The sequence below is a fragment of the Asparagus officinalis genome, chromosome 8, assembly GCF_001876935.1.
Source record: "Asparagus officinalis chromosome 8, Aspof.V1, whole genome shotgun sequence".
Taxonomy (NCBI): Eukaryota; Viridiplantae; Streptophyta; class Magnoliopsida; order Asparagales; family Asparagaceae; genus Asparagus; species Asparagus officinalis.
Genome location: NC_033801.1, coordinates 121,441,855 through 121,455,280, shown reverse-complemented (window position 1 = coordinate 121,455,280; position 13,426 = coordinate 121,441,855). Strand labels below are relative to the sequence as shown.

Here is a 13,426-nt window from a genome sequence, read left to right as displayed (position 1 = left end):
GTTAGTTAAATGAGTTCATAAAAATTATTAAATTCGTCAATTTTGGTAAAATGTTAGTTAAATGAGGTTTTGTAATTAACCACCCATTAATTTCACATAATTATTTCACACTAATTTCTCATTATTCTTTATTCTTTATGAATTCATAACAATTAGTTAAATATTAGTCAAATTTAGTTAAATTTGATCTTAGTGTAGAATGAAGAATTGTGAAATTTAGTTAAATTTGATCTTTTGTGAAATTTTTCTCTAAATTTGTTTATTTTTGGTGATAAATATAGATGGATGAAGAATTGTATTGTGCATTGACGGATTTTAGAGGACACAATCACTTTTTAGAATTAAATGTCAACGGGGGTTACAAAGATTTGGCCGTTGCAGTGCAAAGCCTAATTGCTTGTAGTGCAAGCACGATACAGTTGACTTACAAAGTACCCCACACGCAAGAAATTTATGTTCGTGTATGTGATGATGCTGATGTCTCGATAATGGTCAATGTACATCGAAGTTGCAAGGAGAATATTGTTGTCATGAACGCTGAGATGAATCGAGACATATTATTTGGGATACAAGCTAACAATGTCCATATAAGGTAATTTACACTATTGATATAGTTTCGTACTTTTAACATTATCACTTTCTTAACTCTTGTACAATTTTCTATGCAGTAATCCGTATATCCCCTCTAGTGACGAACATGTGTCTCGTTCACAAAATCCATCGTATTCACAAAATATGTCTCGGGAAGTTGAGAGCTCTAATATGATTCCTATTGCATGGCACAATGCTATTAGAAGTGTTGGTCAAGAATTTGATGATGTTGAGCATTGTCGGCGGAGTTTAAGCAATTACTCTATTGCACGAGGATTTAACTTTGAATTTGTAAAAAATGAACGCAAAAGGGTGACAGCAAAATGTAAGGCCGCAAATTGCGAATGGATGGTTCATTGCACCCGTCGTAGAGATAGTGATCGATTCTATGTGAAAAAAATATGTAGTTCTCATAGTTGCTTGGGAGGAGGCATAGGAAAGGAAGGATATCAACGGGCATCTCGTAAGTGGAATGCTAATCAACTCAAGACCATATTGAAGGAACAACCCACTTATCGCCCAATTGATTTCCAAAAGAAGCTTAAAATGGAATTTGGTTTGGACGTCCCTTATCATAGAATTTGGTGGGGAAAAGAGCTAGCTCAACGTGAATTGTATGGTGATACTAAATTTTCATATGACCAACTCCGATGGTATAAGGATAAAGTTATAGAAACCAATCCGGGATCAATTGTTCACTTAGAGCATGAAGACGGAAGATTTACACGAGTATTTGTGTCTTATTATGGTTGTTGGAAGGGGTTTATGGAGGGATGTAGACCAATGTTGTTCTTGGATGGTACACATCTTTTTGATAGGTATGTTAGAGTTCAATCTAATAAAAACTTGCATTAATGTACTACTTCATATATTTTATACTTTGTTTCATGATTGTTCTTTTCTTTTATAGGTATAAAGGAACCTTACTTGCCGCAACTGCACTGAATGGAGATGGTGGAATGTTCCCCGTAGCAATTTGCATATGCGTCACGGAAAATGAGAGTAATTGGGAATGGTTTTTAGAATGCATTCGAGACATTCTCTTCAATGATGAAGATCCATATACTCCAGATGATGAACTGGTGTTAATCTCTGATAGGGACAAAGGACTTCAGAGTTCCGTGAAGAAATGCTTTCCATGGTCACATCACTCTTATTGTATTCGTCATCTTTTGGCTAATTTTAAGAATAACTTATCGAAAAAAGGCATTATACCACCTTTACGAGATGAATGTGTGCAAATTATGAAGAGGGCCGCTTATGCATACACTTCTCGTGCCTATAACAATGAATGCAATGAGCTACGGAACAAATCAGAGATCGCCTATTATGAAATGTTGAGGATGAGTCCAGAAAATTGGGATAATTGTTATTTTCCTGGGAAGAGATTAAAATTAAAGTTTTTATAAAATTTTAAATGCAAATCTTCAAGATATATGTTCCTGCTATACTTAGTATTTATTGACATGCATGTAGATATGGATGGTTGACATCAAACGTAGCGGAGTCATTCAATTCTTGGATCAAAGAAGCTCGTTATTTGCCAATTACCCAAACAATTGATAATATCCGCAAGAAAATGATGAGGATGAGTTTTGAAAGGCGGGAGGCATCACAAAAGTGGACCACAATATTTGTTCCTACTGTGGAAGAGCACCTTATTCATATCAATGAGCAATCACGTTGTCTTTCTGCAATTCCTTCTACTACCGGAAGGTACGAGGTGTATGATTTTCCCACCGTCGAAGTAGATTTGAATGAACGCACATGCACTTGTCGTGAATGGCAAGTTGTCGGGCTACCTTGCAAACATGTGGCGACGGTTATTCGACAGAATATGGACAGTCTTTACTCCTATATTTCCCACTACTTTAGTGCGGAGACATACCGCAAATGCTACTCCTTTCCGTATACCCAATTCCTGACGATGATAAGCTATATATAGATGATGAAAATATGGTGATTCGGCCACCAACAACTTCAATTCTTCGTGGAATACCAAGGACAAAGCGCATTCCTTCGGGATTGAATCCGGCCAAAGAGTTAAAATGTAGTAGATGTCAACAGTATGGTCACAACCGTAGAACATGTAGACAGCCTATTGCAGACTAGATATAGTCTACGCTATACTTTTGGTTAGAAGACATGCTATACTTTTGGATAGAAGACATGCTATACTTTTGTCATAATTTTGTATGTATCCTATGTGTTTGTTATCAATGAAAGACATGCTATACTTTTGGTCTTTTTACTTTTGTCATAATTTTGTATGTATCCTATGTGTTTGTTATCAATGAAAGACATGCTATACTTTTAGTCTTTTTACTTTTGTCATAATTTTGTATGTATCTTATGTGTTTGTTATCAATGAAAGACATGCTATAATTTTGTATGTATCCTATGTCAATGAAAGACATGCGATACTAACTCCTTAACGTGCTATACTCTTAATATAACAATCTAATCTCAATTACAATCTAATCTCTCTTCATTAAACTCGTAAATAGGGTGGCAAAGTGGTAAATAACCAAAGCCCAACCCAAACAGGCTTTATGAGTCGACTCATAAATGATGAGTCGACTAGTCCGAGCCAAAATACGAACTAGGCTTGGTTTTATGAGTCGACTCATGACAGGCACAAGTCGACCCAACATGATGAGTCGACTGGTCAGAGCCAAAATGAGAACTAGGCTTGGTTTTATGAGTCGACTCATGACAGACACAAGTCGACCCAACCTGATGAGTCGACTCATGTTTATGTATGAGTCGACTCACATCCCAAAATCTGGATACTTTGACTCCTGCGTTCCCCTGTACTGTTTGACACCTTTATTCTCATGATATACTTAACGTGCTATACTTAACGTGCTATACTTACACGATAATGTGCTATACTTAAAGATTAACATGCTATACTTACAGATTAACGTTTTATACTTACAATATAACATAATATACTTTCGGATTAACGTGCTATACTCTCAATATAACGTGCTATACTTTCGGATTAACGTGCTATACTCTCAATATAACGTGTTATACTCTCAATATAACGTGATATACCCTTAATGTAACGTGCTATACCTACAGATTAACGTGCTATACTTACAAGTTAACGTGCTATACTTTCATATTAATGTGCTATACTTACAGGTTAACGTGCTATACTTTTGAATTAACGTGCTATACTTTCGATATATCGTGCTATACTCTCAATATAACGTGTTATACTCTCAATATAACGTGCTATACCCTTAATGTAACGTGCTATACCTACAGATTAACGTGCTATACTTACAGGTTTAACGTGCTATGCTTACAGGTTAACGTGCTATACTCTTAATATAACGTGCTATACTTTCGGATTAACGTGCTATACTTACAGATTAACGTTCTATACTTTCGGATTTATGTGCTATACTTACATATTAACGTGCTATACTTTCGGTTTAACGTGCTATACTTACAGGTTAATGTGCTATACTTACAGGTTAACGTGCTATACTTACATATTAACGTGCTATACTTACAGGTTAACGTGCTATACTTTCGGATTTACGTGCTATACTTACAGCTTAACGTGTTATATTTACATATTAACGTGCTATACTTATAGGTTAACGTGCTATACTTACAGGTTAACGTGCTATACTTACAGGTTAACGTGCTATACTTACAGATTAACGTGCTATACTTACAGATTAACGTGCTATACTCTCAATATAACGTGCTATACTTTCATATTAACGTGCTATACTTTCATATTAACGTGCTATACTTACAGGTTAACATGCTATACTTTCGGATTAACGTGCTATACTTACAGGTTAACGTGCTATACTTTCGGATTTACGTGCTATACTTACAGCTTAACGTGCTATACATACATATTAACGTGCTATACTTACAGCTTAACGTGCTATACTTTCATATTAATGTGCTATACTTTCGGTTTAACGTGCTATACTTACAGGTTAACGTGCTATACTTACATATTAACGTGCTATACTTACAGGTTAACGTGCTATACTTTCGGATTTACGTGCTATACTTACAGCTTAACGTGCTATACTTACATATTAACGTGCTATACTTACAGGTTAACGTGCTATACTTACAGGTTAACGTGCTATACTTACAGGTTAACGTGCTATACTCTCAATATAACGTGCATACTTTCGGATTAACGTGCTATACTTTCATATTAACGTGCTATACTTACAGGTTAACATGCTATACTTTCGAATTAACGTGCTATACTTACAGATTAACGTGCTATACTTTCGGATTTACGTGCTATACTTTCATATTAACGTGTTATACTTTCGGTTTAACGTGCTATACTTACAGGTTAATGTGCTATACTTACATATTAACGTGCTATACTTACAGGTTAACGTGCTATACTTACAGGTTAACGTGCTATACTTACAGATTAACGTGCTATACTTTCGTATTAACGTGCTATACTTACATATTAACATGCTATACTTACAGATTAACGTGCTATACTCTCAATATAACGTGCTATACTTTCGGGTTAACGTGCTATGCTTTCATATTAACGTGTTATACTTACAGGCTAACGTGCTATACTATCAATATAATGTGCTATACTTTCGGGTTAACGTGCTATATTTTCATATTAACGTGCTATACTTACAGGTTAACGTGCTATACTTTCTGGTTAACATACTATATTTTCATATTAACGTGTTATACTTTTATATTAATGTGCTATACTTTCGAATTAACGTGTTATACTTACATATTAACATGCTATACTTACAGATTAACGTGCTATACTCTTAATATAATATGCTATACTTTCGGATTAACGTGCTATACTTTCATATTAACGTGTTATACTTTCATATTAACGTGCTATACTTACAGGTTAACGTGCTATACTTTCGAATTAACGTGCTATACTTACAGATTAATGTGCTATACTTTCGGATTTACGTGCTATACTTACAGCTTAACGTGCTATACTTACAGGTTAACGTGCTATACTTACAGCTTAAGTATAGCACGTTAATTCGAAAGTATAGCACATTAATATGAAAGTATAGCACGTTAACCTGTAAGTATAGCACGTTAAGCTGTAAGTATAGCACGTTAACCTGTAAGTATAGCACGTTAATGTGCTATACTTTCGAATTAACGTGCTATACTTACATATTAACATGCTATACTTACAGATTAACGTGCTATACTCTTAATATAACGTGCTATACTTTCGGATTAACGTGCTATACTTTCATATTAACGTGTTATACTTACAGGTTAACGTGCTATACTTTCGAATTAACGTGCTATACTTACAGATTAACGTGCTATACTTTCGGATTTACGTGCTATACTTATAGCTTAACGTGCTATACTTACAGGTTAACGTGCTATACTTACAACTTAAGTATAGCACGTTAATTCAAAAGTATAGCACGTTAATATGAAAGTATAGTATGTTAAGCTAAAAGTATAACACGTTAACCTGTAAGTATAGCACGTTAAGCTGTAAGTATAGCACGTTAAGCTGTAAGTATAGCACGTTAACCTGTAAGTATAGCACGTTAATGTGCTATACTTTCGAATTAACGTGCTATACTTACATATTAACATGCTATACTTACAGATTAACGTGCTATACTCTCAATATAACGTGCTATACTTTCGGATTAACGTGCTATACTTTCATATTAACGTGCTATACTTACAGGTTAACGTGCTATACTTTCGAATTAACGTGCTATACTTACACGTTAACGTGCTATACTTACAGGTTAACGTGCTATACTTACAGCTTAACGTGCTATACTTTCGAATTAACGTGCTATACTTACAGATTAACGTGCTATACTTTTGGATTTACTGTAGGCAATAAAAATTGCCTTTAATCCTTATCAGAGAAGTTCAGAACAAAACTGCTAAAACCTCGCCCGAAATAGCAGAAAAAGGGGAAAACGCAGATATCTCCCAAACCGTAAGGAATTTGGCGAAACGGAGGAAGCGAACCGAAGCCTTTGGCTCCAAAGCCTTTGGCTTGGTTCGGATGGCTCCATCTCGTCGAGATAGGCGATTTTCATATATAATTCGTCCAATTCCGACTTACGGTTTGAAAGTTACGGCCTATTCTTCGATCCATGCTATAGAGCTCGCCTAACGGCTTGAAGATCGCCTGCAGACCCAGGTTCGTTTGCAGTCCCCAGCTTCGCCTGCAGTTACAAATCCGCCTGCAGACCCAAGTCTGCCTGCTCGCCTGAGCTCGCCTGCAGCCTGCTAGCTCGCCTGCAGACCCAAGTCCGCCTGCAGTCCCAAACTCACCTGCAGACCCAGTTCGCCTGCAAGCTCGCCTGCAGACCCAAGTCTGCCTGCAGTCCTAAGCTCGCCTGCAGACCCAAGCTGCAGACTCGCCAGCTCACTGTCAACTGCCCACTTGGAGTATGGGAACAGTTACATCAGTGGTCAAATCCCACAAATCAAGGGAGAGGGCACAATACTCCAGGCCCGTCAGATGGCCGTCCACAGTACGAATGAGCGGACAGGCGCCGAAACAGCCTGCACCCTCATAAATGCGGCTCACCTCAGTTGTCCAGGTGAAGGGACGAGAGCCGCCAACGCTCGGTGGTTGGTCAGATCCACGCAAGCATCTGACAGCCGTTGTCACGCATACGAGGAGGGGCTTTCCCACTCCTATGTAGCGTGATGCAGAGCACAGCTCTTCGAATGACCATTGACGGTACGAATGAACAGCAGGACGTCTCCGAACAACGTGTGGTCACATCCCATAATTCAAGGAGCAGTCAAGCTATCTCCCTCACCTCTATTAGTGGTCAAATCCCATGAATCAAGGGAGAGCCCATGCCATCCCTTGCCTGTTAAAACCCATCTTCAGCAGCATGAAGAAGGGGGATTGGCCGTTGCATATTCTGCTGGCTAATCTCCCAAAGGTTGAACCTGGACCTTTGCCAAAGGCTCCCTCATTTGAGAACCGAAGCTCCGGCAGCAACTTCGATCGGATCGTCCAAGGGAAGCAGACTCGGCACGAGCACCGAGCGAGGCATCCTATCGCCACCTAAAGTCCCCACACAAAACAAAGAGGGCCTTCCCTCTGCTTCTGTTGTAAACATTTGATTTGTTAGTTTGTAATAAGCTTTCTTATAAATACAAACGAAACTCCTTTCTTCGGAAGAATCAAATTTTCACCCTACAGAAGATGGCGACCACAGTGGGAGAATCCGTTCATTCAGATGAATTGGTGGTGGCGCAGTCTGACGAAGTTGCTGCAGGGACTACTGTTGAGTCCCTTGTGATCAAATTCGAAGGGTACTTACAATCGTCCTCTTCTCGCAGCAATACATCTCGCGATGGTTGCAGAGTCGTGCGGGTGGCCCAGCCCCAAGAGGCTGAGGCAACCAAGCCTGAGGGATCTACCCAAGCCGAGGCAGGGGGTTCTTTTCCCCCCGAACCAGTTGAGGCCGAGCCGAGATTCGAGAATGCAGGTCTAGGGGCTGCTGAATGGGTCGATGAACGATCCTCGCAGACCCCTGTGCAAGAGGAATCAACCATTTGTGTCGACGCAGAATACGCCTCCGTCGTCGACATGAACGCTCCTCGTTCAAAAAGATCCAAACAGCGGCGACGAAAAGCTCTCGCTCGTCTCGAGGCGCAATCCCTCATCCCCCACGACAGCCTGAATTATTATTCAAGCTTGGGGGAATCAACCTTTTGTGCCAGGTTCCCATTTTTGGCGAACCGCTCAAATCAGGCGAGCCTAGCAGTTTAGGCGAGCCCATCTCTTTGAGCCAGATTCCCGATTTTGGCAAACCGCTCAAATCGGGCAAGCCTAGCAGTTTAGGCGAGCCCAGCTTAACAGTTGAGGCGAGCTCATCTCTTTGAGCCAGGTTCCCAGTTTCGGCGAACCGCTCAAATCAGGCGAGCTTAACAGTTGAGGCGAGCTCATCTCTTTGAGCCAGGTTCCCAGTTTCGGCGAACCGCTCAAATCAGGCGAGCTTAACAGTTGAGGCGAGCTCATCTCTTTGAGCCAGGTTCCCAGTTTCGGCGAACCGCTCAAATCAGGCGAGCTTAACAGTTGAGGCGAGCTCATCTCTTTGAGCCAGGTTCCCAGTTTCGGCGAACCGCTCAAATCAGGCGAGCTTAACAGTTGAGGCGAGCTCATCTCTTTGAGCCAGGTTCCCAGTTTCGGCGAACCGCTCAAATCAGGCGAGCTTAACAGTTGAGGCGAGCTCATCTCTTTGAGCCAGGTTCCCAGTTTCGGCGAACCGCTCAAATCAGGCGAGCTTAACAGTTGAGGCGAGCTCATCTCTTTGAGCCAGGTTCCCAGTTTCGGCGAACCGCTCAAATCAGGCGAGCTTAACAGTTGAGGCGAGCTCATCTCTTTGAGCCAGGTTCCCAGTTTCGGCGAACCGCTCAAATCAGGCGAGCTTAACAGTTGAGGCGAGCTCATCTCTTTGAGCCAGGTTCCCAGTTTCGGCGAACCGCTCAAATCAGGCGAGCTTAACAGTTGAGGCGAGCTCATCTCTTTGAGCCAGGTTCCCAGTTTCGGCGAACCGCTCAAATCAGGCGAGCTTAACAGTTGAGGCGAGCTCATCTCTTTGAGCCAGGTTCCCAGTTTCGGCGAACCGCTCAAATCAGGCGAGCTTAACAGTTGAGGCGAGCTCATCTCTTTGAGCCAGGTTCCCAGTTTCGGCGAACCGCTCAAATCAGGCGAGCTTAACAGTTGAGGCGAGCTCATCTCTTTGAGCCAGGTTCCCAGTTTCGGCGAACCGCTCAAATCAGGCGAGCTTAACAGTTGAGGCGAGCTCATCTCTTTGAGCCAGGTTCCCAGTTTCGGCGAACCGCTCAAATCAGGCGAGCTTAACAGTTGAGGCGAGCTCATCTCTTTGAGCCAGGTTCCCAGTTTCGGCGAACCGCTCAAATCAGGCGAGCTTAACAGTTGAGGCGAGCTCATCTCTTTGAGCCAGGTTCCCAGTTTCGGCGAACCGCTCAAATCAGGCGAGCTTAACAGTTGAGGCGAGCTCATCTCTTTGAGCCAGGTTCCCAGTTTCGGCGAACCGCTCAAATCAGGCGAGCTTAACAGTTGAGGCGAGCTCATCTCTTTGAGCCAGGTTCCCAGTTTCGGCGAACCGCTCAAATCAGGCGAGCTTAACAGTTGAGGCGAGCTCATCTCTTTGAGCCAGGTTCCCAGTTTCGGCGAACCGCTCAAATCAGGCGAGCTTAACAGTTGAGGCGAGCTCATCTCTTTGAGCCAGGTTCCCAGTTTCGGCGAACCGCTCAAATCAGGCGAGCTTAACAGTTGAGGCGAGCTCATCTCTTTGAGCCAGGTTCCCAGTTTCGGCGAACCGCTCAAATCAGGCGAGCTTAACAGTTGAGGCGAGCTCATCTCTTTGAGCCAGGTTCCCAGTTTCGGCGAACCGCTCAAATCAGGCGAGCTTAACAGTTGAGGCGAGCTCATCTCTTTGAGCCAGGTTCCCAGTTTCGGCGAACCGCTCAAATCAGGCGAGCTTAACAGTTGAGGCGAGCTCATCTCTTTGAGCCAGGTTCCCAGTTTCGGCGAACCGCTCAAATCAGGCGAGCTTAACAGTTGAGGCGAGCTCATCTCTTTGAGCCAGGTTCCCAGTTTCGGCGAACCGCTCAAATCAGGCGAGCTTAACAGTTGAGGCGAGCTCATCTCTTTGAGCCAGGTTCCCAGTTTCGGCGAACCGCTCAAATCAGGCGAGCTTAACAGTTGAGGCGAGCTCATCTCTTTGAGCCAGGTTCCCAGTTTCGGCGAACCGCTCAAATCAGGCGAGCTTAACAGTTGAGGCGAGCTCATCTCTTTGAGCCAGGTTCCCAGTTTCGGCGAACCGCTCAAATCAGGCGAGCTTAACAGTTGAGGCGAGCTCATCTCTTTGAGCCAGGTTCCCAGTTTCGGCGAACCGCTCAAATCAGGCGAGCTTAACAGTTGAGGCGAGCTCATCTCTTTGAGCCAGGTTCCCAGTTTCGGCGAACCGCTCAAATCAGGCGAGCTTAACAGTTGAGGCGAGCTCATCTCTTTGAGCCAGGTTCCCAGTTTCGGCGAACCGCTCAAATCAGGCGAGCTTAACAGTTGAGGCGAGCTCATCTCTTTGAGCCAGGTTCCCAGTTTCGGCGAACCGCTCAAATCAGGCGAGCTTAACAGTTGAGGCGAGCTCATCTCTTTGAGCCAGGTTCCCAGTTTCGGCGAACCGCTCAAATCAGGCGAGCTTAACAGTTGAGGCGAGCTCATCTCTTTGAGCCAGGTTCCCAGTTTCGGCGAACCGCTCAAATCAGGCGAGCTTAACAGTTGAGGCGAGCTCATCTCTTTGAGCCAGGTTCCCAGTTTCGGCGAACCGCTCAAATCAGGCGAGCTTAACAGTTGAGGCGAGCTCATCTCTTTGAGCCAGGTTCCCAGTTTCGGCGAACCGCTCAAATCAGGCGAGCTTAACAGTTGAGGCGAGCTCATCTCTTTGAGCCAGGTTCCCAGTTTCGGCGAACCGCTCAAATCAGGCGAGCTTAACAGTTGAGGCGAGCTCATCTCTTTGAGCCAGGTTCCCAGTTTCGGCGAACCGCTCAAATCAGGCGAGCTTAACAGTTGAGGCGAGCTCATCTCTTTGAGCCAGGTTCCCAGTTTCGGCGAACCGCTCAAATCAGGCGAGCTTAACAGTTGAGGCGAGCTCATCTCTTTGAGCCAGGTTCCCAGTTTCGGCGAACCGCTCAAATCAGGCGAGCTTAACAGTTGAGGCGAGCTCATCTCTTTGAGCCAGGTTCCCAGTTTCGGCGAACCGCTCAAATCAGGCGAGCTTAACAGTTGAGGCGAGCTCATCTCTTTGAGCCAGGTTCCCAGTTTCGGCGAACCGCTCAAATCAGGCGAGCTTAACAGTTGAGGCGAGCTCATCTCTTTGAGCCAGGTTCCCAGTTTCGGCGAACCGCTCAAATCAGGCGAGCTTAACAGTTGAGGCGAGCTCATCTCTTTGAGCCAGGTTCCCAGTTTCGGCGAACCGCTCAAATCAGGCGAGCTTAACAGTTGAGGCGAGCTCATCTCTTTGAGCCAGGTTCCCAGTTTCGGCGAACCGCTCAAATCAGGCGAGCTTAACAGTTGAGGCGAGCTCATCTCTTTGAGCCAGGTTCCCAGTTTCGGCGAACCGCTCAAATCAGGCGAGCTTAACAGTTGAGGCGAGCTCATCTCTTTGAGCCAGGTTCCCAGTTTCGGCGAACCGCTCAAATCAGGCGAGCTTAACAGTTGAGGCGAGCTCATCTCTTTGAGCCAGGTTCCCAGTTTCGGCGAACCGCTCAAATCAGGCGAGCTTAACAGTTGAGGCGAGCTCATCTCTTTGAGCCAGGTTCCCAGTTTCGGCGAACCGCTCAAATCAGGCGAGCTTAACAGTTGAGGCGAGCTCATCTCTTTGAGCCAGGTTCCCAGTTTCGGCGAACCGCTCAAATCAGGCGAGCTTAACAGTTGAGGCGAGCTCATCTCTTTGAGCCAGGTTCCCAGTTTCGGCGAACCGCTCAAATCAGGCGAGCTTAACAGTTGAGGCGAGCTCATCTCTTTGAGCCAGGTTCCCAGTTTCGGCGAACCGCTCAAATCAGGCGAGCTTAACAGTTGAGGCGAGCTCATCTCTTTGAGCCAGGTTCCCAGTTTCGGCGAACCGCTCAAATCAGGCGAGCTTAACAGTTGAGGCGAGCTCATCTCTTTGAGCCAGGTTCCCAGTTTCGGCGAACCGCTCAAATCAGGCGAGCTTAACAGTTGAGGCGAGCTCATCTCTTTGAGCCAGGTTCCCAGTTTCGGCGAACCGCTCAAATCAGGCGAGCTTAACAGTTGAGGCGAGCTCATCTCTTTGAGCCAGGTTCCCAGTTTCGGCGAACCGCTCAAATCAGGCGAGCTTAACAGTTGAGGCGAGCTCATCTCTTTGAGCCAGGTTCCCAGTTTCGGCGAACCGCTCAAATCAGGCGAGCTTAACAGTTGAGGCGAGCTCATCTCTTTGAGCCAGGTTCCCAGTTTCGGCGAACCGCTCAAATCAGGCGAGCTTAACAGTTGAGGCGAGCTCATCTCTTTGAGCCAGGTTCCCAGTTTCGGCGAACCGCTCAAATCAGGCGAGCTTAACAGTTGAGGCGAGCTCATCTCTTTGAGCCAGGTTCCCAGTTTCGGCGAACCGCTCAAATCAGGCGAGCTTAACAGTTGAGGCGAGCTCATCTCTTTGAGCCAGGTTCCCAGTTTCGGCGAACCGCTCAAATCAGGCGAGCTTAACAGTTGAGGCGAGCTCATCTCTTTGAGCCAGGTTCCCAGTTTCGGCGAACCGCTCAAATCAGGCGAGCTTAACAGTTGAGGCGAGCTCATCTCTTTGAGCCAGGTTCCCAGTTTCGGCGAACCGCTCAAATCAGGCGAGCTTAACAGTTGAGGCGAGCTCATCTCTTTGAGCCAGGTTCCCAGTTTCGGCGAACCGCTCAAATCAGGCGAGCTTAACAGTTGAGGCGAGCTCATCTCTTTGAGCCAGGTTCCCAGTTTCGGCGAACCGCTCAAATCAGGCGAGCTTAACAGTTGAGGCGAGCTCATCTCTTTGAGCCAGGTTCCCAGTTTCGGCGAACCGCTCAAATCAGGCGAGCTTAACAGTTGAGGCGAGCTCATCTCTTTGAGCCAGGTTCCCAGTTTCGGCGAACCGCTCAAATCAGGCGAGCTTAACAGTTGAGGCGAGCTCATCTCTTTGAGCCAGGTTCCCAGTTTCGGCGAACCGCTCAAATCAGGCGAGCTTAACAGTTGAGGCGAGCTCATCTCTTTGAGCCAGGTTCCCAGTTTCGGCGAACCGCTCAAATCAGG

The 13,426-nt window shown here is 44.6% G+C and overlaps 1 protein-coding gene across 1 annotated transcript; it reads left to right on the top strand.

Moving 5' to 3' along the window:
• On the top strand, nucleotides 282-2,536 carry LOC109821823. The gene is made up of 4 exons (XM_020387978.1): nucleotides 282-592; nucleotides 669-1,409; nucleotides 1,502-1,990; nucleotides 2,068-2,536. Exons 1-4 carry the CDS (start codon nucleotides 282-284, stop codon nucleotides 2,534-2,536), a joined length of 2,010 nt encoding a protein of 669 aa, XP_020243567.1.